General features: G+C 37.5%; 2 protein-coding genes across 3 annotated transcripts in view; one reads left to right on the top strand and one right to left on the bottom strand.

Moving 5' to 3' along the window:
* Positions 1–1,286: 1,286 nt before the first annotated feature.
* Positions 1,287–14,278, top strand: LOC123764486 (protein bric-a-brac 1). 2 transcript variants are annotated; one of them, XM_045752353.2, is made up of 5 exons: positions 1,287–1,436; positions 3,660–3,757; positions 5,565–6,575; positions 6,918–7,103; positions 8,137–14,278. In XM_045752353.2, the coding sequence occupies exons 2-5, from the start codon at positions 3,677–3,679 to the stop codon at positions 8,446–8,448; spliced, it is 1,590 nt and encodes a 529-aa protein (XP_045608309.1). In that variant the 5' UTR covers positions 1,287–1,436; positions 3,660–3,676; the 3' UTR covers positions 8,449–14,278. The 2 variants fall into 2 exon arrangements, with proteins under 2 accessions (XP_045608309.1, XP_045608310.1); XM_045752354.2 differs by lacking the exon at positions 1,287–1,436 and adding an exon at positions 1,458–1,784.
* The window catches only part of PNKP (Polynucleotide kinase 3'-phosphatase), an 18,542-nt gene continuing 2,009 nt past the window's right edge, over positions 11,193–27,725 (bottom strand). Inside the window, exons 2-11 of the mRNA XM_045752351.2 lie at positions 27,434–27,564; positions 26,260–26,541; positions 25,291–25,459; positions 24,889–25,037; positions 23,140–23,302; positions 21,031–21,140; positions 19,547–19,690; positions 18,748–18,891; positions 16,263–16,324; positions 11,193–14,372 (exon numbers count right to left, since the gene is read on the bottom strand). Of these exons, the coding sequence (XP_045608307.2) occupies positions 14,249–14,372; positions 16,263–16,324; positions 18,748–18,891; positions 19,547–19,690; positions 21,031–21,140; positions 23,140–23,302; positions 24,889–25,037; positions 25,291–25,459; positions 26,260–26,541; positions 27,434–27,564 (1,478 nt within the window). The 3' untranslated portion in view covers positions 11,193–14,248. The remainder of the gene's footprint in view (positions 14,373–16,262; positions 16,325–18,747; positions 18,892–19,546; positions 19,691–21,030; positions 21,141–23,139; positions 23,303–24,888; positions 25,038–25,290; positions 25,460–26,259; positions 26,542–27,433; positions 27,565–27,725) is intronic.

The following is a 27,725-nucleotide window of genomic DNA, read 5'->3' as shown; positions in this document are numbered from 1 at the left end:
GTCACTACACTTAGGAAATTAATGGTCACGTATTTATTTATTTTATTTATTTATTTATATATATACAAGAAGGTTCAATTTGGATTGTGAGGATACATAATACGGTAATTACAATACGGTAATTACGTACGTTAGACATATCAAGGTCTATAACGTCGGACTGGTGACCCTCCCCTGGATGCAACCCCGCAACCGTTAACTAACTCCCGGGTGCCTATAATTTGTGCGCCCCTTGAGGGACTTGAAGTAGAGGGGGGTAGAAATAGCCTAAGCTACTCTATCCCTTTGAGATGTATTTATTGCTTATCTCAATAAACATACTTGAACTTGAACGGGTGCCTATGTACTGCTAGGGAAACAGATGCATTAGGTGATAGGGACCGAATTATCATTTACGGCTTCGTCGGGTAGGTGGTTCCATGGTTTCCATGAATTTACTCGATGGTGGCCCTCGGGCAAATTCAGGTATCTCTCTCTAATGGTCTCGATAAGGACAGGAAAGTTGTCTGGCTTGTCGAAGGCCCCTCCCATTTGTTTTGGGGATTTTATCGAGCAATGTTTAGGCATTTACGACATTGGCGGGTATGCGTTTCCACAACGTTACAATTCTATGGGTGAAAACAAATATTTTCCATCCTTCAGTGTGACTTGTTGAGCTCGAAACCGTTGTTCCTTGTTCGTCTTACATCTAGCCTTCTGAAGAAGTGTCCTGGGTCAATATCTTCCAAATTGTTCAGTAATTTAAAAGTTTTGCTGAGAGCAGACTGTCATGCCTGGTCCCTGTGGCCCTCAAACCGTTCTTGGCACAGGAGCCGGGCTGTAACTGCTTATTTGTGATTGATTGGTTTAAGATTAAGCCACCCAAGAGGTGGCACGGGCATGAATAGCCCGTAAGTGGAAGATTTTTTTTTGGAGTGAATGTGATCTTTGTGGTCGTGAAAGGATACAGTCTGCGTGCTGTGCTCGCATTTCTTGTTCCTAAATAATCATAATTGAGTTTCTTAACATTAATAGCCCAAATTAGCACATCTTGCTTTTAAATTAGCCCAAAAAGTAGCAAGTAGCGAAATTAAAAATTTGGGAGAAAAATAGCTCAATTCGCTATTTGTAGCCCACTCTGGCAACACTGTGTTTATTAGCAATGTCTACATCTGATGGATATTTATTCTTACTTGCGCTACAACCTCGTTTTAACTTCTTAAAAGATGCCATGCCAATAATTCATAAGTTGATGATCTTTGTGTGTAAATAAGGGTTGTTGGTGTGAGAAGTGTGAGACTAGGAGGGGGGGAGTATGCAGCAGATGCCTCGTGTTTGTTGACATCTGGCGCAGGTGTGTGAGGCGGCCGCGACAAAGGACTTGGAGACTTCCGGCCGTTTATGGTTTTCCAGCTGCGCGTGGCGATATAGCTGCGTGCTGACTAGTTCCTCGTGAGGTAATTAGCCGGTGGTGACTTAAATTGTACCGGTGTGTGTTTTTCTAGGTGAAATTTGGAGACGGGGAAGGTGTTAGACCGCCGCGTCATCCAAGAGTGGGTCGGAGCGTCCATCTGTCAGTCACCTGCCTGCAGATGGTGACGCTACCGTTGACGCCACGCCACCACCCGCGCCCCTCTCCTACAACCTCTACCACCTTCTCTTCTCCCCCAAGATTTATCCTACAATACATGACCCCAAGTGGTTTATATTCAAATTCAGTTCTGGATGTGCATCTCGTTTAAAAGAGTAATGAACAAGATTCTTCCTCTTAGGAAAGGTTCTAGGATTGCCAGTAGAACTAGACTGTAAGTATATGCAGGTTTGATGATGGTAATTAAAATTAACACAAATTTAAGATTATGGAAGCTGCCACATTAATATATTTTCCCTATAAAATTTTCACATATTGAGTGTGCACAACCAATTGCTCAAATTGAAAAAAGTTTGCAATTTCTCATGACATTTATCCCTTGTCCCACATTCTAGGTGACTACAGTAAACCAGATGCACCAGACGGTATTAAGCCATTCTTAGCTAGTTTCTGTTGGAATCAGATTATCATGGTTTCCATTCACCCAAGGTTCAGGGATTGGCAGGGGTTCATAGAGGAGCACCACTGTTACCACTTTTGGGCCCACGAGTAAAAGTTCTCTGGTTCCCAGTAGGTTCCATGACAGAAGCAACAGGAATAACCATCAACGTCTAGAAATGCCAAAACCCATCATGATGGGGAAACCACTACAACCTAGACAAACACACCAACCGCACAATAAACCCCAGAGGGATAAGAGACTTCCCACCCACAATGTCACAGATAGCCAGGTGGGCTATGCATAGATGAAACATTTCAGGGAAACAAACACTAAACCTTGACCTCGATAACTTAGTGTACGCAGTCACAAATCCCCAAATTCACGTATGCAACACAAGTGTGCCCTTGGTTAAATTGCAAGGTCGCTAACACCCACTGGAGCAGCATGACAGACAAGTCATGTCTGTTAGTGTGCACAAGCACTTAATCTGTCTCACAATGTTTTTTATTACTGTTTTTACAATAATTTGAAAAGACTGTCTCCTTTTTATCAATAGAACTCCCAGGGGAGAATAAATTATCCTAGAGAAGGTGTCCAGCAACCTTTCAGAGCAGGTATATCTGGTGGAGTACAGAGAAATACTAGCTGACCCCAAAGAAGGTAACCCTGGCCATGGCTGTAGCAAAATAGAATACTAGGGTACACACAGCAACAGCCCCCAGTTAGAAAGTAATGCTCCCAGGAAAACCTACACTTAGTTGAAAGCAAGAAGTTGATATTGGGCCCAGCAAAGACTACAGATGTTTGATGAGTTGCATTAGGCTGAAGAGTGAGGGGGAAAGGTTAGCTGAGACTTCAGGTGGCATGGACTGCCATTGGTGGCAGTCAGATGTATTACAGTCTGAGTGTTTCCTTCGCAATGAGGATTGTTTGCCTAGTCTTCTTAGAAGTACTTATTTGCCATCAAGCAGTCACTTGTTTTTGCAGCACCTATGCTCTGGTGGGGTTTTTCCTAGTTTTATGATTGATCTTGGATCTCCTGATCCATAGAGTGAGCCAGCTTATGATCGTTGCTTCCAATATGCAGTGGAATTTTTTTTCAGGAATATTCCTGCACGGGCCCTAAGCTTCTGGCTGGCCCATTAATAGGCAGTGGAAGGACCTCAGGTCTGATGTGTTAGGCTAAGGCTTGGTGGTACCAGAGTTGATTCTGCAGAGCATTTCATTATACAGTATTCTATGCTTTATTTGTTGTATCTGGTTAAACAGTGGTTTCATGTTCACTTATCTCGACAAGTCCCAGTCTTTGAAATCTTCAAAGCTCAACCAGTCATAACTTCTCAAATATTTTTCCCATACAGCTGAAGTTTTTACTGCTATACGCTATTGATTCCATTACATTCGAGTTTCTGGAGAAACTGGTTCCATTTGAACAAAAATTGTATTATATTTTCAAAAGAATTGTCAGACCAAAATATTTTTAGTAGCTTGCAACTTTCATTTATCTGATTTATCAAGTAGGTTCTGTTTTTTAATTTTATCCATGTAAAAGAAATTGGGAACTGTGCTAAACTATAATAATTTCCACCATTTGTCACTTGTTTGTACAGTATAGTACTTATTTAAAGAGGTTTTTCCACATTGCAGGTAGAAAAGGTGTTACCATGGAAGATGAATGCTTATCCCTGACTTGGAATAACCATGGTGCTACTTATAGGCAGACTTTAAGTGTTCTTAGACAAGAGGTAAGACAACTGAATGACTTTTTCCCAAAGCATTGTTCTGTGTGTATTAACATATAACCCTTCATAAGAGATACTATCATTATTTTTCTGGGGGTAGGGGGGGGAGCACTTTGCAGCTCCCTGAAGCTGCAGAAATCTTCTTTTCATCCTCTTTTTATTTTTTAGCTGCATGTCAACCACCTTTTCTTGGCTTTTGGTGTTGACATTTCACTTTCGCTGTATCGTACTTATTTCTCCTTCAGCTTGCTGCTCTTCCTCCTGAGCCTTCTTGGTCTCTGGATCATGTGCTTCCTTTTCTTTTATCTTATCATTTCTGGGTGCCCCCTTTCAGTCCCAGCACTCTTCTTTCAGGATGTCATTTTGTTGGCTCTTGCTTCTAGTGGTTGGGTTTGAGTCTTCTTGCTATCAGCTGGTACTGGGGTTTTTGCTTCTTTTGGTCCATGGGCTCAGTTATTTTCTTCCTTCGTGGCTTTGAGTGGGACAGCAGAGATCTGTCAGGAACCTTTGGTTTTTCGAGTCTTGGTTTCTTTGGCCAGAGGTTAGTCTACTTTTTAATATGGGTACAGCAATTTTCCATTATTTATATGCCACTTTATCTTATCAACCTAGCATTTTTGGTTTCTTATTTTAGGTCCCAGATGTTTTTGGGTGTCTATGGGATAGTTCAGCTTGGCCACTTAGCATTCTTTCCACAAGCCCATGTTATCCACTAGTTTGCTAATCTTTACACTTTTTTTGCTTACATATTCTGGGCAGAATTTTGGGCTTGAGACTTTTGACACTTTATCTGCATGCTCACAGGCCTATTTTGATTCATGTTCTTCAGGAGTGCTAGGCATACATGACATCTGGCCAGGTGATCTGACACTTTCTTTGGGGTTCCCTTCTGCTCCTCTCTTTCCCTAGTAGGTCTTACTATCTTTGTGTCCCATAGATAGCTCAGGGAGTCACCAAAAGGAACCATCCCAGAAATCCAGCACTGAATATATTGAAATGCCTCTTTCTTGTGGGTTCCCTTACTGGCTCCCCATTCCCACCTTTCCCTCCTATCAGTGTTCTTGAAGATCGCATTGGGTGACGCATGTTTGAGGTGGGCAGCTGGGTAGAGCCCTGAGTTGCTGGGTCTGCCATCTGGTGGTGAATGAGTATAATTAGTAGTTAGAACCAGAGAATTAGCGTGTACAAAGTTTGTGTCGGTTGCTTGTTTTTGTGAACTCTACCCTTCAGGAAGCTATTTCTTCTTGGCCTGCATTGATCTGTCCCCAGAGCCCCCTTGCTCTATTAAGGAGGAGCCAGATTCTGGTCTTTGCTACCTGTAAGGTACTCATGACTCATAAGGGCTTGGAACTAACCAGGCAGCTAGCTCGGGGAGCCACCAGAAAGAGGCATTTCATTACATTTAATTTTCCCTGGTCCAAACGCTTGATTTATTATCATATCTGCAATCCCATGTTCACTATACCTTTGAAGAAAGTATAGTTCTTCTCATAAAATCACCTTCCTATATATTGCTCTAGTAAATGTACAGTACTAATGTCTACTAACATTGACATTTGTTTTGTTAATGTTTACTATTTTATCTTTTGTATAAGCATACTAAACAATGCGTGAAAATTAAAAAATTTAGTAATACAGTAGTTGCTACTTCCATGTTGTGACATCAGATTAAACTTATTACACAGAGCATTTACACTTTTTCTTACTTTTTCATTTTTATTAAAAAAAAATTGTTGTAAACCTCAATGATGTATCAGACTTTTATTCTTATTGCTTAATGTTCATTAACCATGTGATGTGTATATTTCAGAACACCCTGACTGATGTTACCCTGGCATGTGATGGGCAGAAGTTCGCTGCACACAAGTTGGTGTTGGTCACCTGTAGTGATTATTTCCGGACCATTTTGGGTGATATACCATGTCAGCACCCAATTGTATTTATGCGAGGAGTGGCTGCACGAGAGATGCAAGCTTTAATAGACTTTATGTATACAGGGCAAACGGATATACCCCAAAAGGAAGTGCCAACTTTACTTTCAACTGCAGAAGCACTACAGATCAAAGGTCTTGGTGTCTACACTGCTAGTGAAGGTTCTGAAACAGAGAGACTTAACACAAGAAAAGAAAAAAGTTTAGGAACGAAAAAAAGACGAATTGAGCCTCCTGTTGTGCTTAATGGCTCCAATGAAGAAAGTGTTAGAAGTGGTGGTTCAAAAAATTCTTTCTCTAAAGATGATAACTTTCTTGAAAATCTCTACAGTCATCATTATGCTCTCATTCCATCCCCAAAACGAAGAAAGGCTGATGAAAAGACAACTATTAAAACACCTGAATATGTAGGCAAACCTCTTAATACCCAATATTTTGATAAACCATCCCCTAAAGAAACTGCTCCGCTATCTGGAAAAGATTCCTGCCAAAATAATCCATCTACAATGCCTTCCAGTGTGCTTGGTGATTTCTTGCATAGTAGGCAGCCAGACACTTCCACACCTATAACATCTTCATCTCCCACTACTACATATATTTCATCCTCGCCGCCACCACAGTCTCTTCCTGAACACACTTTCAAGGACTCTGTTGCATCACATAACACAGAGACCACCAAACAGAGGATTTCTGAACGACGTCCAGCTCCAAGCCCTTCAAGCCAACAGCCTCTTCTTGATCCAAGACCCGAGGCAAAAACAGCATCACCACGAGCACTTAATTACTCCCTTGCTGGGCTTGGGGGAAGCAGAGAAGATTTTGGTGTTGGTTCTCTTGGACATATGTTTGATGAGTCAAATTCTGGACTTGCAGAAACACCAGAAAAATTGGTACGTACAATGAAGACCATACTTTTTACTTTGTTGCTAATTTGATTGGAGTACTGAACTATAAAAATGTTTTAATTAATTTTATACTGTACATGTATATGCTGGTGCTTCAATTTATTTTCCATTTATGCTGTGAAATATGGCCTGCTATTTTCAACATTGCCAGTTTTTCATGCTCTGTATAATTTCTGTAATACTTTATCCTAGCACTTTATGGTTTTGTAAGATTTATTAATTTTTTTGTTAGACTACAGACTGAAATATAGTAGACTACATTTTTTGGATGTAACAATTCAAAAGACTAAATATATATATATATATATATATATATATTACCCACAGATGAAACCTGAAATAAAAGAAGAAGCCTTAGATTTCAGTAGTACCACAATGTCGGAGAATCTTCATGGTGACTCGGTGAATTCTGCTCTTAATGCAAACAGCATAGAAGAGGAAACACGCATGTACCTTGATGCTTTTGCACGAAGTGCCAACCTATCCAGGAAGCATACATCAGATGATGCACTGGTATGTATCATTTTATCAAACTGATTCATACAGTAATCACTTTTAGCTGTAATTTTCTGCTGCATTTTTATATCCTATGGTTTACTCAAATAAGTCATTTTATTATGAGGCAGGCTCATTTCTAAATTTAAAAATATAGGCCATGAAGATGGACTAGGAAATCTATATCTCGCATGTTGACCAGACCACACACTAGAAGGTGAAGGGACAACGACGTTTCAGTCCGTCCTGGACCATTCTCAAGTCGCGTCGTCCCTTCACCTTCTAGTGTGTGGTCTGGTCAACATACTTCAGCCCTGTTATTATGACTCATCGCCTGTATATCTCGCATATTAGGAGAGAACGGCAGGGGATATAACCACAACATATAAAATACTTGTGCATTAACAATGTAGAAAGGGATAAGCTATTTCCTGGGTTATACAAAATTAGTGGATGCACAGATACCACTGAAGTGCACTAGAGGTATACTATAGGTATGATAAAACTTAAAAGGTCATGAAGGAAATTCACCTGTCGATTATACACACTTGTAAACATACCTATAGAGTACATATTTGTACATCCAAGTTAAATAGTGTACATCTATTTTTGTCCTTGTCTAGCAATATTTTGTCTTTGGTAAATAAAAACATAGAGTATTTGGTAAGTTGAGTATATTTGGCATTATGTTGGATGTATACTGTAAACTCAAGAAAACAATTCTGTCCTTATATTAATTAATTAGTATTACTTCCTTTGATAAATGTATATAAAGTAATGCCTCATGAAGCAACACAATACACAGCACCTCATCTTTAAACAGTCAATATACCTGTCTATTACACATTAAATTTTAAAAACTAGGATCAGGAAGGACTTTGATCTGGTGTGATTAGTTAACACTCAGAAAAATAAATAAATGAGAATATATTTTGATTTACCACTGATTCACTGCTATATAGTACATTGAAAATGCACCTGTTTTTGAAAATGTATTAATAATATGCACAAATTTGCCAATTAAAGTATGATTCAATTCTCACCCGGACAGGAAACTGCTTCAGTCGATGGTCGACCATTTGTGTGCCCCATTTGTCAAAAGTGTTTTGCTAAAGCTGCCATTCTAAAAAGGCACCACCTTGCACACTTTCGGCCCTATGTGTGCCATTTATGTACTCGCTCTTTTACAAGGCGCGAAGTCCTTGCCGAACATCTTCTGGAACACAACGGTGCCGATCTGCGAATGCCATGTCCTGTGTGCAGCATGACCATCAAGCGCAAGCGCAACTTACAAGCACACATCAAAGTGAAGCATCCAGACTATTACAGGGAGAAAATTGCAAGTAGACAAGCCATGTGCTAAAATTCAGTCAGACAGCTGTAAGGTACAGTTTTGCTTTTACAGTAAGTGTGGTTACTCACCTTTTGATGCATTTTTATTACAGAAGAACTACAATGACAAATAAGTGTCTAGTCACTAAATGACTAGAAACTTAAAAAGGATGCTTCCACATCTCAGGCTAATGGAGTCTGTTCCAAAAGTATTTTTTTTTATTCCTATGAAGATAGTATAGAATTAAATACAACGTACTTTAAAAGCATTATTAAAGACATTTTATAATTATTACAAAGTCTTTATCTTTTTTACAAAGTTAGTACTAGTGGGTTACATTTTCATCATCACCTTGAGTGAAACTCAACACAAAGCTACCCGATTCACCTCTCTTGGAGTGAATATAGTTATGCAGAATATTAGAGAAATGACAGGAAAGGGGAATTAGATCAGTTAAGTGTTTGGACTTCAATACTTTGAGTTTGTGCTTTTGCTTAAAGCTGGCAAGTGTAGAATTAGTATTGTAAGGTACATGATGTCATTACCAGTGATGAGCATGTCTTGCCCTTAACTGGGCTCTTATGTACCAAACTAATCTCACCTTGGTTGAAAAAAAAAAAAAGAGTTGGGTATATTATGTCATTTACGGTTTTAAAAAAGTTTTGTACATGTGACAAATTCAGTCCTGTGGGGAAGGGTGGTAGGTAAACCAGGCTTCACAAATACCGTCCACAAGGTTTGCTTAACTCTTTGACGGCTAATTAAAAAAAAAGTGTTTAATCTCCCCAAGGCTGGATTTTTTTATTTTAAAATAAAATAAATACCTGTGTACTTCTACACTATATGATTAACTTTTGACATATTATCACAAATTCAAAATTTGTTGCTTGCAATATAGTGGTTGCCAATTTTTGTTCTGTAAATGCACAAAATTTATGTTTTATGGAGGACCAGACACAACACTTGGTTCTTGCTTGCTGTCTGAAATGAGACCACATAAGGGGCATAACTAGCCAACCTTCGTGGTGCTATAAAGAAAATGTCATAATACACGTCCAAAGAATGCCTGATCAACTGGGCTCGCATCAGGCTGTGAGCATCTGTGTAGCAGTCTGGTTGACCAGACTACCAACCAAGACTCACAGTCAGAGACTGGGACGTCAGAACATTAATTTGCGGAACCAACTCAAAGTAAGCCGTGATTGGTATTCATGGCCAGTGATCAAAGGAAGTGTTGAATGGTATGCCAATGGTGAAAGACATTACAGTACATTTCTTCTGGCAGCAAAATCAACTCTTTCTATATAGAGAGTTGAAAATAATTATATTATATTAACAAATCCATGTTTGGCAAAACTTCCTATTGTACTTTGATATTTTTCTCTAAAACAGTGTTTATCATGAAAATAATACAGGTAACTATCAAAATCTATATGCCGAGTACTTTTTGTTTTGAGTTATGCGCACAGTTAAATTGTACACTTTTCGTACACTGTAAACTACCGACAGGTTTCCTTAAACATAATGTTACTATGTTCTTACACATAAGTATGTGATGAAGGGAATTTTTTTCCACATAAATGTCATGTCATTATGATGAGTTAATGAGAAAAATACTAACGGTTCAAGTTTGATTTAAGACGAGAATAAACCACTGATAAATCAGTATACAGTATCTTGCTGGGGCAAGCTGCCCCAAACAATAATCAGTGTATGTAACCTTCAAAGAATTAACAGCAACATGCTGTAATAGGTATACTTGACCTCAGGTGAAGATTATATCCTGTACTCTATCCGGTCTTGGTAATCATCTGTAGGTTATCTTGAGATGATTTCGGGGCTTAGCGTCCCTGTGGCCCAGTCCTCCTTTTTGTTCCACACCCCCAGGAAGCAGCCCATAGCAGCTGTCTAACACTGAGGTACCTATTTACTGCTAGGTAACAGGGACATCAGGGTGAAACAAAAATCTGCCCATTTGTTTCCGCCTCCACTGGGAATCGAACCTAGAACCTCAGGGCTACGAATCTGAAGCACTGTCCACTCAGCTGTCAGGCCCCTTTTGGGGGGTACTGTAACTAGTATTATCCCCAGGTAATACTTGTACTGTACGGTACTATGATTACAATCATGTACCTAAAGTGTTAAAATACAAAAATCCAAGCCTACCTAAAATGTTCAGCATATTACAGTATTCTGAAAACTTGTAATGTAAATCTTGTGAGGTTTATTACAGCATTATTATATGGGTAATCATTGAGCCTTTCTTTACAGCAGCCAGACATTTATTTTTGTTATACACAAATTGCTTGGGAGCAACTTGGCAGACTATATTACCATCATGATAGCATCTTGAGCAGCTTTTCTTCTTTCTTTTTTTGTAGAATAATGAAGTTATTTGGTTTAATATTATAAACTTTAAAAATGTGCGCCTAATATTGATTACCGAGTAATAATAATTACTACTTATGAGCCATTACTACAATCAGCGGTTAAGTGAATCAGAGGAAGGAAAGTCAGATTTCTTCAACATGGATGTCACAGTCTTCTTTATTATGCATTAAAAGCTTATGTTCACTTTAAGTTTACATTACATCAAACTTTTTCAGCTATATCAAACTTGTCATTCTGTAAGTACAGTATAAAGGTATTTTAAAGTTATAGGTTTTATAATTTAAATTCTGTATGCAATCCTTTATACTGTATTTGTTTACTGAATTTGCATAGCAGAAATGACCATGGTAGAAAATTGTATTGATGTAGAATGAAATAGAAAGGCTGAAATAAGATGTTTATTATTAATTGAATTAGACACATGTTGAAAAAGGTGTACAGGCATAAAAATGACTTATAAACAGATTCTCAGTACAGTTCAAAATAAAACAAATAAGGATAAGATTTATTGGAAGGCAAGTGGCATCCTTCTAGGGAAAGCGAAGCACATGCATACTTTACAAAGGCTTATGTTGAGCATCCAACTAAATGCTATGGTGTCATATTTTATGTGTAATGGTGGTTTTGGTAGTGAAACCAGATTGGGGCCCCTTAGAACTTTCTCCAGACACTAGTCACATTTCCTTGGTAGGTTTAGCAAGCTTAGTTACAATATTATAGATGGAGCAAATAATTCCCCTTTCCTCCTAACTTGCCAACACGTTGACTCTTTGGCCCTGTTCTTTCCCATGCGTATCTCCATCACTGTCACAGACTTCATTAACAGTCTATTCACCTCGGCTCCAGGAGACTCGACAGTCCATCTTTGCACTTTATCCCCCGTCTTTATCACATCTCTTCCCCCCCCCCCTCTTTCCCCCAGAAAATGTATTAATGAAAAGCACTGATACAACTGTATGGGTCTCAGAAAATTTATTATGATGAAGTTCTGAAAACTATGGGGAAACACACCAAATATGTCACACCTGACTCCTTACATACGGAGGTTTCTATAAATGCTAAGCTGACCCCTGCCACCCTATGTCTGTGCCGTACACAAGTTCTGCAAAGTGGGCCGAGGCTGAATTCCAAACATCTGGCCTCCGTCCTTTGACACGCACTCTCTCTTAATATATTGTCATGTGCGACAATATTATCATTTTCTAATAGCTTCCCTGGAAACACAAACCGAAACAGTCTCTATTTTCCGCTTGTTACATCTTGGCTTAACGTGTTTACGTCATGACGTATTAGAACGTTGTTATAACTTGCTATATTGGTTGTTATAACTGGTTAGGAGGTGTTAAAACTTGTTCGAACATTGTACCAACGTCGTAGTTTTGGCGGGTTACACACAAAAAAAATTCTTGGTACTAAATATAAAATTTATAATGTTACAAGGAGATATTTGCATTGTTCATACTTGTAAGACCACAATATTTATCATTGACACTGCTGATATATATTTTGTTTAATTAAATAGAATCATTCTGCATAGAAATACACTTAAAATACAGATGGCAGTTATGAAGACAGAGTTAATGCATTACCTTTTGAGTGTATTTTCCCTGGCACTAAATAGACAAGAAAGAATTGCTTACTGTTTTAACATTCCCATACTGCTTGACTGGTGCTGTTTGTATACAACACGGTACTTAATTTATTTATAGTTTTCTTTTTCAATTATGCTCTCAATTTCTAATAACACAATATACGTCTCACTTGTTCATTTTGACTCGACGACTTGCAAACCCAGGAATGTGAAAATGGTAATTTACAATGTTATGCATTTTATATACCTCCTCTTATGAGTTTTATATTTGAAAAATTCCTTTGTCGTGATTTTTTTTTATGAAAATTATTTTGTACGTTTAACAATCGAATATTTCCTAGTCATTTTCACTACTGACCATATACAAGCTTTCAGTTTCTTTGCTGCTATGTTGAATACTTTAAGAGTTCTTTTATTTAAACTTTAAATTGTTAAGGACCCTCCTGCCTATTTTCAAGTATTAGGTAACATTTTAGTGTAGAGCAATATAGCAGTACTTTTTCCCATAGACAAACAATTAAGTGATCAATATTGATGAAACAAAAAGTTGGTCCATAGGTTTCCACTTCCAGACACTTGGCATTTACATCTTTTGTCTTCCAAACAATATAAAATATTTGTAATCTGCTTATGTGAAGAATGAAAGTTGTTCAGACAGGTTGACTAAAGTACCTTATTAAAGGTAAATTGTTTTAATAATATATATATTTTAATTTTTAGGTGGTGAAAAGGAAGAGAGTAAGTTAAGCATTTGCTGTACTGTATTTAGATAAAAAAAAAAAATTTACTGAATTGAATTCTCCTTCCTTTGTCTTATATTTTAGCTATATTTATGGTTTACGAAAGGTGAATACCCGTACTTAGTTGTGCACATAAACAAGCATTGTTCTTGGAATGTAATGTCTTTTTTTTTTTTATCTTGGATTTGTTGAAACTACATTAAGAAACCTTAGGCTCCAGAAATACTGTATACAAAAAGAACATACTACTAGTCGTAAAAAAATATACATAAAATTAAACTAGATTGTAATACAATTTTCATAAAAATGATATAGGTGGTGATGCACCTTTGTGTGATGGCGCCCTTCTGTAAGACCAGTTACCTAGACTGGAGCCTCAGTTATGTTGGTAGAATTTATTGTTGCAAATAGTATATAAAAGGTTTATACTGTAGTGAGACGTCATGCTTGCATGCATGAGGGATCACATTTAATGCATCAACGAATAGTAGCTTTAGTTAATTTATTGTACTTTTGCTCAAACTCATTGTATTTCTCATTTAAGCTTATTAAGGCAACTTTTCTTTTTGGGTGAAGACAGCAGTGGGGTGACAGCTAAATGAATTACATTGAGTTCTTGCAGAATTCAGCTGTATTGCCCCAGCATCATATGATCTCATCAGTCCAATCATTAGGCTCATATTTTTGTAATACATTTGTAATTTTGGGTTGACTTTAGTTTATACAACCGTTTATCAATTGTTGCAAAACTGTTTAATGTGTCACTAAGTGACACTTAAGGAGGGTGTGTGCATTGCTCAATACAGGCATAAAATAAACAAATATTTTCATATTTGTAACTTATTTAAGGTGACTTGGTCTTTATTGAATACAACACACGTGTGCATTATTGTGAAGAGGCACAAATACTGCAAATGCTGCATACAAGATGGCCTATTGCTTGGCTTTGGAATCCTTATGTCTTCCATTATCAGAAGTCATCTTTTTTTTACAGCTAATGGGAGTCAAACTGCATATATTCATATAATAAATTTGCTCAATCCATATGAAAACAATTGGGTCAAAAAAGCATGTGAGCCATCTGTTTGTTCTGGCAGTATATATGTAGTTATTTTTCCAATAAAAACATCTTATATAACTCCTTTTCTTTAGATGTCCTAAACTTCGGAACAAAGTTAACTCTCACGATATCATCGAAACCTTCTTTCAGAGTTGGTTCTTGAAACTTTGATCTGAAAAAGAGATACAGTATTTAAATAACTGGAAGATTCTAATTTCACAATGGTATAAGATAAGTATTAAATAATTTGTTATTATTAAGTATCTGAAAATCTATTCGGGGTAATTTAGTGGACGATGAAAAGTTATACCTTCCCACTGGAAGATTAATATTTAAACAAATTAAGTAGCAGTTTGTCACAAATGCAGAAGGCATTTCAGTTGAAAATTAAACAGTTTTAAAGGATTATACAAATTTTAGCCAGTTTTTAATACTGTATTTGTAAGCAACCACATACTGCAGATAGCATTATTTAAATAATACAGTATTATAAATTGTTGTAGAAGTATATATATATGTATATATAAAATGCTACCCAGCCACTTTGACTGAACGGCAGAGCGACAGTCTCTCTTCATGCAGGTCGACGATCAATCCCCACCGTTCAAGTGGTAGGACACCATTCCTTCCCTTCCAAGTGCTATAAAGTCGTAATGGCTTGGCACTTGCCCCCGATAATTACAAAAAAATATCCTTTTCATGAGAAAGTATCATCACGTCTGGCCAGCAGCAGGACTGTTAGAAAAATATTTGAAAATTCTATTACTCTTATGATCCCTGCTAGCCAGTGTGGTCTCCTATTTACAGACAAAACTGCTATTATCTTCCAGCATTTTCCATGAGAATGTTGATTTTATGGGAACATGAAAGATATGACCTAAACAGCAATGATATTCTATATCATCTGGCAGGGGAGCCTGCGAATAAAGTCAGGATCTTTGGATAGTGCAAATAATGGAATCGCAACGTATGTTTTCAGACTTACAATGTTTTTATAGCTTAATCAACTTGAAATTTCCAGAAATTGTTTGTATTTATATCTGCTAGACATCTAGTAATTTACTTTCATTTGATTTGTTTTTCTAGCCTTGCACTATAGAGTGCTAAGTATAGCAGAAAGGTACCTATAGAGTATCGAAATGTGTTTGCAACTGGTTTAATCTTATAGTGCTATACCAGCTAAATGAACGAATCAAAGTTTTGACACTCAATATATATTACTCCTGTAACCTTTCAAACAAGTGATGCCAATGATGATACTTTTCAAGTCACTAGTGCTCTCTACAATGGAATATTGTTGCACAATTACAGCCCTATTCAAAGCTGGAGAAATATCTGACCTGGAGAGCATGCAAAAAACCTTTATTGTACTTCTAGAATCCACTCAATAAAACAGCTAAATTATTGGGATCGATCAAAATTTTTAAATATGTATTCTCAGGAGCACTAGCAGGAGAGATATACTGTACTGTAATTTAAACTTGGAAAATATTAGATGGACTGATTCCAAATTTGCATACGGAAATAACAAAGCATAAGACCAGGAGGCATGGCAGGATGTGCAGAACATCCCCACTGAAAAGTAGAGGCTCAGTAGGTATGCTGAAAGAGAACTCTATCAACATCAAAGGCCTAAAACTGCTCAACACGCTCCTGCTACATATAAGGGGGGCATAACTGGCCAGCCTCTCATGGTGTTCAAAAGAGAACTTCATAAACACCTTGAAAAGATACCTGATCAACCAGGCTGTAATTTATATACTGTAGCAGGCTGCAAGAAGCAGCATCCAACAGTCTGGTTGGCCAGTCCACCAACCATGAGGCCTGGTCAGAGACCCGGTTGAGGGGACATTGATCCTCAGAATCACCGCAAGGTAACAGCATGTAACCAGAAGGTGTTTTCACTTATCATGAATTTATGGTAGTCTAATTTCTAAATTTCACTGAGGTAAATCAATGCGAATAGAAAAATCTAATTGATTATCAAGATGTTTCAGATTATTAATAACTATAGAAATAATTAGACTATGCTTTAAGATAATACAGAATACAATTTTCTTACTTGTACATGTTGTAGATCATGTCGTTCACTTTGCTGTGGTCTGCTCCCAAAAATTCCCGGAACTGGAAAAAAAAAACCGGTTCAAGAATGATGACCTTTTCTTGGTTAATGATGCCAAAATTAATTCAAGGTATTGTAAAGTACAGATTACAAATAAATTTCAGTAAAAAGCAAAATAATTATAAATGGTCTGAATCAAGTTTGCACTAAACATAATTTAATACATATAAACAATATTGCAATAAGACAACCAGTTAGTGTTTTTAAATTTGTTCTTAACCCTTTGGCAGTGACACCATCTCTATCTCTACTGATAGTCAAAATGTAATGAAACACCTCTTTCTGGGCGAGCCTTAGTGGCTCCCAGAAGATATCTCGCCAAGATGGCTCCCAACTACTAGATCACATCAGCTATGGAGTTCTGTTTGGCCTACCATAGACCAGAGTCAAAACCTGGCATCACAAACGCAAGGAACACTGCCACCTCACCGAGAAGCATCCAGAAAGTCGGCAAACCAATACAGGCCACTGCTGGGTTCAAAGAGACAGGAGCTTTAAAACCACCAAACGAACTTCCCCAACAATGTAAACAAATGATAGAATCTCTTAAAACAAGTGTGTGCTCATCTGCCTCACCCCGTCCACTAGTTTCGTGGGGGAGGAATGGCTGCGGCTCTGTCCACCGTCCACTGGAGATCCATCAATTCTAGAGCAAATGAGAACATGAAAAACTCCCAACCGACAACCTGGGAGGTCAGGAAACCTCCGAGGTTCATTCAGCAAGAGGCGTTTCATTATATTCAACACTGATTTTCTGAGTGGAAAAAACATTAGAAATGATTTTCTGTGGCAAAAACATTAGAAATATAAAGGCATAATATATTTAATGCATCCAGTTACAATTTCACGCACAACATCAGAACTAGGCTGAACTCAGGCAACTAGTTACAAGATTATTACACCCACCAGAACTGCTCAGTGGTTCATAATGGTGCATGAAAATGTATACTGTACATAAATATAACATGTGAATATAATATTGTAACAGCAAAAACAGTACATAAAAATATCAAGTGATGCACTTAGGTGACTTGAACCAGTGATCAGGGTACTCCCAGCTGTGCACCTTATCCCTGTACCATGACATGATATACATTATACAACCTGAGATTCCATTGAATCCACATGTAGTACCATGTCATGGTACTACCTGAAACTAATGCTGAGCCAGCCACAAAGGAGCCAGAAGGACCACCTTCCCTTGGTAAGACTTCTACCTGGCCAAGACCCAGAGCAACAATTGGACTGTGAGAAAAAGGTACAGAAACCACTCCCCTCCCCCAATGACCAGTCCAACCAAAAAGTCTCTACCACAAGGACATCGCAATTGAGGAATGCAGCCACATAAAGAGGAAGGCACCAATTCTAAGATGACGCAAAGAATTCCATTTCGGAGCACCAAAGCGTCTCACAATGCCACTGGAAGGAGGCGGTGTCGACGTTGAGGCCTAGTGAAATTTGGGATTTGCTCTCACTTAATAATGCACCTGCACACGCCTCATATTGACAACATAACCTCGCATGAGGGAAACATAACATATTTGCCACTTCCTCCTAATACCACCTCTCTCATCCAGCCCATGGATCAATGTTATCTGTGCCATAAAGAGGTGTACACCAGAAAGATGTTACAACCATGTCATGTTTATTTATGTTTATTGCATGTGGAAATATATATATATATATATTGGTTGTGATACAAAAATTATGAATACTGCATTTTAATTTTTGGACTTTCCTGGTAAGTCGGCTAACACACAAACCCAGTTAACTAACAAGACCAGCTAAGTCCAGCTAAAACAGAAAATGGGAAAGCATGTCACTTTCGCGAGCCGCTTCCATTTTCTAGTACGGCAATTTTTGGCCTTATGTAACGCATACGATCGAAAAGTGACATTCTTTGTAGAAGGACAGGTTGCATAGGGAAGGGTGGGCTCCATATAATTCAAATTACTGAGTGTAGACAACACTAATATTGCTGACACAGAAAGTAAAGGGAGGAGCTGTGATAATCATGTTACATGGTTCATGGGTTTGCTGTTTCACATAAGTGCTTACAATATGTGAGATAACTTTTTTATTTACCCTTAATTAATAAAACCAGTGATTGAATAATACATACAGGCCTACAATGTAATATGTACACCAACATTGCATGTAAATCTTGCACAGCTCAATAAAAGTGCATTGCTACCCACTCCTTGCAGCTGTTCTGTCTAGTAATGTGATCCAGAAATAAATTCAAACACTGGCAGAAAATGCCAAACTGAAGGACCAGACCACAAAAAGTGTTAAAAGGTAACAACTGAACAAAACATAAATCATGAAAAAGTTATACCTTGAATAGCAATGTTATTATGGCTAGCTCCAAGACAACTTAAAAAAAACTAATAAATTATTTGGGACATCAAACATGCATACATACCTTGTTATTATGCCTGCTGTGATCTTTGGATGTATTAAAGACAAAGCATCTCACTGGTATGTTCATCTTTTTAGCAGAGTCAATATATCGCTTGCGAGATTCAGCATCTGGGTTGGTGTTGTCAATTACCACATGATTCCCATCCTTGTACAAGTACAAAATTAATTAAAGTCTTAATCATTTCTGTAAAATACTTTTTTTTTTTACTTTAACCTAACACATATATACTGTATATGTACTGTAGTATTGTACTAAATCATTGGATACAATGAACACTTATACAAAATGAACATTTTGATATCCAGACCTCTGTAAAAGATTTCATGCATCATTAACCCTTCCCATGTGATGAAGAAGAACAGCTGCTTCACAATAGTAGTAATTCACTGCGAGATACAAAAGTTGCCAACTGCATCAACAAAATTTTTGTCAACATACTGAAACATCTGTCCAGACTTCTGGCCTTCAGAACAAGAGTTTGGACATAGTAGCTGTAGCCATTTGGTAACAATAGTGAAAATTACATAATACAAGGCAGCTACAAAATCCTCAGGAATAATTAATTTCCATTTCAACTCAAGTTTATTTGCTTTTATCCTTCTGTATAACAGTGCTGTACTAAAGTTTATGACAAACATCGTACAAATTAGACACAAAATGCACAAAAACAAAAATTATAATTTAGTTTATAAAACAAAATTAGTTGGCAGATAACAAAAATTAAGTTTGAGAACAACAAAGCATCCTTCTTAGGAGGACCAAAATATCTACTTATGAGGTTAATTATTAGTTTTCTTACCTGCAGAGATTTTTCCATGACAGAAAGGCATTTTTGCCAAGATCCTAAACTGTCACGATTGGCTTGAACATATCCTAGAGCAGCAAAATGTGTTGATGTCAGGAAACTTTTGCCACAGCCAGGATATCCAACCATTATGACAACCTGGTTTAGAAAAAATAAAAATATAAGAGAGAAAGTGAGCGAGCGAGCAAGAGAGAAAAATATTACATTTTTCTAATTTCTTTTTTAAGGAATGATAAAGTTTTGCATTACATTATACATGATTTTAATATTACTTTAATTTGAGTCAAAACTATCATTGAAATTTGATCAAACCTAACTTAACCTACCCAGCCTAACCTAACCTAACTAAGTCAGTAATTCACATTCCTAAATGCACTGCCCTCCTTTGCCTGTTATTCCTATTGATCTCATTTTATGGGCTATCATGCCATGGTCACACATCAAATGCCTTTGCAAAGTCTTATGTATTCAACATCTACATTTTGCTTTTATTCTAATGCTTTTGTAATTTTGCCATTGTATTCACCTAGTTATGCTTGCGGGGGTTGAGCTCTGCTCTTTCGGCCCGCCTCTCAACTGTCAATCATCTGTTACTAACTACTTTTTTTTTTACCCCCACACATACACACCCCCAGGAAGCAGCCTGTAGCAGCTGTCTAATTCCCAGGTACCTATTTACTGCTAGGTAACAGGCGCATCAGGGTGAAAGAAACTGCCCATTTGTTTACGTTAGCACCGGGATCGAACCCGGACCCTAGGATTACGAGTCCTTAAGTGCTGTCCACTCAGCCACAGGCCCCTGTCCTGTGGTTGAGGGACATTGTGGTTGAGTAAAGACAGGGTCTACCTGCTCTAAATCTATGTTGAAATTGAAATTGAAATAAGTTTATTCAGGTAAAATACACACAAAGGGATGAGGTAGCTCAAGCTATTCTCACCCCGTTCAGTACATCGTGTTAATACATACATAGACACACATCACAAACAATAAACATATTACCAAACATTCTGAGAGATAAACATATACATTTCCTTAAATCTATGTTGACCTGGGTTGTGAAGTTCACTGTTCTCCATAAAACTGGAGATTATATTTGCACCCAGGGTCTCTGCTAGCTGACCAACTCGATTCACTCACCTTGTGCAGTCAGGGCGAGTGCACCTTTCTGCTCGGCTCAAATTCTACTTCATGCTTATCATTCTTGGCTATCCCTAAAATGTTTTCTTCTGCATGGAGCCATTGCTTTATTTTTTATCTATTTCTATATTTGTGTTTTGTGCCACGCACTTTGTGTGTGCCCAATATTTCATTTCACTCCAGCTTTAATGTCAGGGTTTCCTGGTAGATGCCCCACTGTCTCCACATTCCTTGTAACTGCAGTGGTACAAAAGTGCCACTGTATAACATTCGTTTAAAATACAAAATATTTTAAAATAAAAATCTGTATACAGTATTTTTCAACGTCTTTACTACTAACCTCAATTTTATGCTTAGGAACTTTAGTAGATGGTGGATCAAATAATGGCAATGAGTCATCCACAGCACGAGGATCAAAGTCAGGCATATTAAATGTCTGAGTTTTGGCACCTAGAAAGACAAATACTGTATGTAGTAGTAGTAGTAGGCATCCATCAGTCTCAGGAGACTATGGAGTTGCGCTCTGGTTGTCGGTCTGGAGTGGCCTCACCAGGGCGCAAAGCCAGGGTAGGTTGATTCGGGGGAGAAGCTGCTCATATTAAGAGAAATATGAGTATCATATTTCATATATACTGTACTTTATTTTGTCTATTACTCTGATATGAATTCAGTATTGTAAAAGTTGCAAGGATGGTTTTGATTGGATTAAATCAGGTTAATTGCAAAAATATTTAAATTAAAATACTAGAGACAGGGAAGGCTTCAGCTAGAAAAACTTCTGCTGCTAAAACAAGGATAACTTAACCAAACTGAGTACCGAAAGGAAAGCTTTTCATAGCAAGTAAATAACTATTGCATAATGAGGGGCAGAGCTAAACTGCCAACTGCTAGCTGTGGTGAAAATAGCTGTAATGTACACTCTTGATATGTAAAACAAAGCTGGTAATTAACCTATGTATAGCTATGTATTTAGTTATGTAGATGATGTTTTGATCATGAAAACAGGCTACAATAAGAACAGAAAGATGGCTATTATGTTACTACACATTAATACTGAAAGACAATGAAATAATAGTCAAGTCCAAAGTTTATAAACACAAAGCTACACAAATCTAGCATTGAGTATAAGAAAAACCATCTTCTCAGCAGTACACTAAGTCAAGGATCTGCTGAAATCAGACCAGGTCAACATTATGCATTGTAGGAAACTTTGAAACTATTTATATCAAATCATACTTGTGCTAGATCAGACATGGGAGTAAACTCAGTCAGTTCCATCACAGAAAGTTAACAATAAAGCACTTCCATAAATCCTGCAGTTTTCCCAGTTACAATGAACTAACACGAGGTCACTATCACCGACCACCACCACAACAATGCCCCCAGCCCAACCCTCACTCAATTTTTCCTGAGGCAAAAGCAAAGAGAAAAACCAGCAGCCAAGCACAGGAGAGCCAAGGAAGGAAGAGCAGGAGTAACTGACTGTCCTCGAAAAAGTGCTCCTTTGGGCCCATACTGTTCACTCGAAGTTGGATTTCTAAGCACTCTCACTAGGCTGTTTCTAAAGGCATGGGCCAGCAGAAGTAAATCAAAATACAATAAGGCCAAGACTCACCAGGGCTGCAGAATGGTATGAAAGAGAGGTGTGGGTGGCAAGAAACCTTAGGAATGTACTGGGAAGCTATCTGAGTGTCCCTCCTAACCTCCCTGAGCACTGATGTCGGCACAGGACATAACCAAGAACGAATGCTTTTTAATGTAGCCAACTTAGATGGCTCATGGGTATGTGGATATGCCTGAGACTGCCCATTAACCACTCTGTGAAGCAGCTGAGAAAGAGAAATCTTAATATGCAGAACCATTGTGGAAGGATTAAATTATAGTGAGAATCTGAGACAGAGTGCCAAGACCTGAATGAAGATAGGTAACCAGAAGAAACATAACCAGACCTGAATGAAGATAGGACCCCCTACAAAAAAAACAGCCTCAGTCCCATTCTAGGCCAAGAATGAAGGGTTTAGTTGAAGATTGCTATGACTGTTACAATTTAGAGGACTAATAAAAACTAATCATTCAATTAATTTATATACAACATTTTCACACAGATTCTAGGGCCATCACAGGTCAAAACCACTCTCAACACACAGAGTTCATGCAACATAGATCTGACTTCAATAAGACTCAAAATGCCTTCTCTTTGTAACAGTAGTTCTTTCAAAAGTCCAAATATCCAGCTGGGGGGGATCTCCCTGCTTTCTCTGCTAACTAGTGTCTGGTGAATGGTAATTTGTCATTTTTGTTTACATCGTGACACAAGCAACAGTGCTATATATACAGTGGCATGTATATATTGTGGTTATGTGAAAGGAAGTACAGAGTGAAAAATTAGATATACACTGTACCGTAGTTTTATATATAGAGGAATTTCAAACCGCTAAGAGATACTTACCTAAGAAGTGCTCCTCCGGTGTGAAAAATTTTATCCCAATGTTAAGAGCAAACAGACGATCTGAATAAGAGAAATCTTTTTTCTTTGACCCTTGTGCAGGTCTACCAGCAGCATCACCTATGTACATGCTTTCATTTATGTCCACGTCCACTCCTCCATTTGCCTGAAACAGGGAGCAAATATTACACGTGAGTGTGTGTGTTTTTGTCATATTTACTAATCGTCAATGTTTCATTCATTAAATTTCCAATAAATAAACTTTTCAAAGAATTATCTCAACAAATTTATTTATTATTGCTAATTTATCTATAATTCAGCCCTATATGAGTCATTTCATATAAATTTTCAGCATTCATGAATGCAAAAGAAAATATATAAGGAATAAATAAAATTGTGTTCAATAGTTAATGAATAAATAAGAAATGGTATTATTTTAAAAGCCTTGTACAAATTGTAGAGATAATGGAATGTAAATGTTTTTTCCCATTTTTTGTCATTACATTATACCATATGTTGCAACTATGCAAAGGATAAAGCAAGAATGTCATATATATTATTTTGTCTTGCTCTTAAGTTATTCGTGATCGAGCACAAATAGCCACATGAGTGACCGATTCTAGATTATGATGAAAATAGAAATTATAACTCATTTAAAAAGTTTCTAGTTGAAGCCTAGAAATGCAGTATAATGACCATATAAATCAATTAGGATGAATAATAATAATAATGACCAAAAAATAGGATAAATACAGGGCAAAAGAAAACACAAAAAAGAAAGTTGTAAACAAATAAATTAAGAATGAAGTTCATCTTGAATAACAATTTATCAAAACAGGCAAGAACAGCTGAAAAAAAAGAATAGAAGAAAAGCTAAAAGAATTATTGTAGAGCAAGTAGCAAGGCAGACAAAGATCATTTCTAAAGGGTTATTCAAACGTAATAACAAACATAAGGGAAAAAGACAGGGGCCACTAAATAATGAGTCAGATCAGGTAATTGATAATGACAGAGAAATTGGTGATGTATCAAATATGTACTGTACTTTGGTACTTAAAAGGATGTAAAGATGCACTTAGTGAACCCTTTTAAATTTTAAGTTTTGCCCCAAGTACGAATTATTGGGCAGCGCCACTCATCCTGCGAGTGGACACACCCACATAACAGCATGTACAGTACAACATCCCCCAAACAGGAAGAAAATCCGCTGGGTTGTTCATCCTGTCACTTGTAATCAGACACAGCTGGGACTAGCTTAGCTGTCTCTAATTAACAATTTATCAAACAAGAAGATTTAACCTTCACCAACCCCTAAATTTATGTTATCTTGGGGGTGTAATGTGGGGAATCTTTTAAGAGCAGTATCTATATTTGACTAAAGATAACCAGCATACATGATTGCAAAACAAAAGCATAAGATCATAAACATGAATAAAGGTCCATATGGAAAGCTGGCAACTTTATGTAAAGAGGATTTCTGGTCCTGGTCAAAGCTGCCTATTGGAATAGGTACCAGGTGAGAGAGAGAGGAGTGAAGATGGTGCCACCACTCCTGACAGCCTGCTATCTGGTGGAAGTTGAGGGCATTTTTATTCCCTATTTAGCAAGGCAAGTCGGTGTGAAATGCTTCCACGAATAGAAGAAGTAGCAGAAGCCAGGCATATCAGATATAACCCTTTAGTGCCAGTGCATCAAACTAGGGAAGCTACCAAAGAGGAGGCTTGCCAGATATACAACTAATATAATACTTACATTATTCTTGAAGAAATTCCACATGCCTATGGCTGGTTTCCTGTATTTGCTCTTACCAGTGGACACGAATACCTGGACAGGTACCCCTAATTTATTAATGATGTTGCTAATCTTATTCTGCACTCCTGCAACTGTGTGTTTTCCAGTAGCTGCAAATGATAAACTTTTTAACAAAATATTAAGCGTATTAGTTGGTAATGTAATGACATTGACAAATTAAACTGCAGACTGTAGCAACATTTTCACATTAGTACAGTACTTTTCATTGATCATTTATTTTAGTACTGAAAGGTCTGCCCAAAACTGTGACACAATAGTGTAATATATCACATAACTAATAAAACTGTTTTGGTTGCAGTATATCACAAATCTTGAACTGATGATTCACTTCTCTGTACTCACCAATACCGGCTTGATTGGTGAAGAAAACTATTTTGTAACCATCTTGATACAACTGTTTTAATTTGCCTGGAACATCACTTAAAAGAATTTTCCAGTCATTGTAGTCCGTAGGAAACACTCTGCCTGACTGTGTTGTGATTATTGTACCATCAATATCATAACCAGCAACCTACAACCAAACAAAAATACAAAATTACAAAATATTTATGGTTAACAAAACCATAAAGTCAGCTGTATAACTACACATTCCCTGTGGCCCTATATACAGTACAATTCCTTTCAAATGCATGGATCTTATGTAATATGTATTATGTAATATGCAATATGTAATCTCTTGTAGTTATTTAAGCAACGTTATTATATAGACCCCCTGACCTGAATCTGAAATCAAAAGGCTGTTTGTACTTTTTTAATTGCAATACAAGCAGCTCGTGATGTCAGTAGAGTCGACCTCCATAGTGAATATACAGCATCTGTTCTGAATGATTTCCAATATTAATGGTTCTAGTGCTTATGATAGCATTGCATAATCAAAAGGAGATATTTTATGCTCACAGCCAATCCAGAGAAGTACAGTATACTTTAAATGTCATCAATCAACTGTATTGCACCAAATGCCTCTTGTTCTCCCTGCCCCCTTTGAAGAGGCAAGACAATTGTTGGAGTCGTACTTTCCACCAGTAGCCAGCGATTCTCATAGAAGTTTAACATAATGAATATGGCCCTAGAGCAGCAGTACCATATTCTGAGGGAAATACTGACTGAAACTGCACAAAAACTACCATAAATGATTCAAATGCAGCAAATAAAAACAATTTAAAAAATAGACTAAATATCCACTATTATTCCATGGTTTTATTATATAATAAAAACAATCAATCTCATTATAGACTACACAGCATGGGTCTGTTATCTGGGAAAACTATTCAATGCAGAGTGAAGTAAAGGAGTAACAGTACATATTCATACCTTCGTTCTACCTTCCATATTTTTGTTAAAAACTAGTAATGCTTCATCATCATATTCCTCCCAGCCTTCCACACCTTTTTCTGTTTGTGTTTGTGTCCTCGCTCTCTTTGGTCTTTCTGTGCTTTCATCTCCAACTGAATTTTTTCTTTTTTCTGAACTCTGCTCAATCTCAGCCTTCCTTCGTGGCATTTCTAGATCAGTTGTTTGGCAATTTTTCTTAGTGTCTGTATTGTCAGGAGGTGGATCAAATTCTACTCTGTGGTGGTACTCACCAAGCAGAACCTGTTAAAAAAAAAAAAGATAAAATTGTATTATTGGTTCCTAAATTATAAATCTAAACTGTTGAGAGAATTGAAATACGTAATCCCTTCTGAACAGGTTGCTACCCCACGACAGAGCCTTGGGTAGCAACCCGCTCTTACTTACAGGGAAACAAGCAAAACCTGAAAGCCAAACTTAAAACATGGATCACAAACGGAAGAAGCCACTAGGGTCCCAAACACAGCATGCCTAATCACAGCCTTGTCAAGCAACAACAGATGATGGAATGGGCAGACTAAGAAACAAACGGTCTTAGTAAGAGAGTATACATCAAGCTGGAGAAGATTGGAAAATGGTGTTCCACAGGGATCTGTCCTGGGACCATTGCTCATTCAAATTTATTTATTAAAATGACTTTTCAAGGGTAGTGAGCTCATACATGTTAATGTTTACAGATGCTAAGTTAATCAGAAGTAAAAGAACTGAAGAGGACTGTAGGATGCTACAAGAAGTCCTTGACAAACTTCAGGAGTGGGCACATAAATTGCTGATGAAATTCAATCCAAATATGAATAAAGCAATGAAAATGAGTAAGGGAGATAGGAGACCTATATTTAACTACACCATATGGGTAAGGTGATTACAAGAAACAAGAGAAAAAGAACTGTTTGGTAGATATAATCCCACCATAATTAACATAAGAATATCATTTAAGGACCTAAACCAGGAGGCTTTTAAGTCTACACACACTGCCTATATGAGATGACCTTTACGTGAGTATTCAGTGTAATACACAAACCTGTTAATAGCTCCTGCAGACCTCAGAACCATATTTCACTTAGATCATTAACACAGTACAATAATGTACTGCAACCATGCATATTGTACAACCACAAGAAATATTAGAACTTACTTCTAGAATGTCACCGTGCTGCAACTGGGTCGTACTACCATAAAGTAGACCTTTGTGATTAACACCAGTCACATTGGGTCCAATTTGTCGTACTGTGACAGTGTATGTAGCATAATCTGCCAGCAGCTCAACTGAAACATACCAAAACAGCAGCATTGAATATAATGTTTAGCCGAGTTTACCTGACAGCCACTAACACTAGTGGCTGAAGGTACGGTCATAAGTCCCCTTCTCCCCCCCATTTGCCTTGACTATCTTTTCCAGCTGTACTTTAAAAGTTAGCAGAGTTTTG

Source organism: Procambarus clarkii, chromosome 79 (genome assembly GCF_040958095.1).
Source record: "Procambarus clarkii isolate CNS0578487 chromosome 79, FALCON_Pclarkii_2.0, whole genome shotgun sequence".
Classification (NCBI taxonomy): domain Eukaryota; kingdom Metazoa; phylum Arthropoda; class Malacostraca; order Decapoda; family Cambaridae; genus Procambarus; species Procambarus clarkii.
The sequence above is the reverse complement of the archived record's forward strand: the minus strand, read 5'-3'. Positions and strand labels throughout refer to the sequence as shown.

Coding starts and splice junctions, on each gene's coding strand:
- LOC123764486 (XM_045752353.2), top strand. CDS start 3,677: ATGGAAGATGAATGCTTATCCCTGACTTGGAATAACCATGGTGCTACT. Junction 3,758..5,564: donor TAAGTGTTCTTAGACAAGAG/GTAAGACAACTG, acceptor TGTATATTTCAG/AACACCCTGACTGATGTTAC. Junction 6,576..6,917: donor CAGAAACACCAGAAAAATTG/GTACGTACAATG, acceptor TATTACCCACAG/ATGAAACCTGAAATAAAAGA.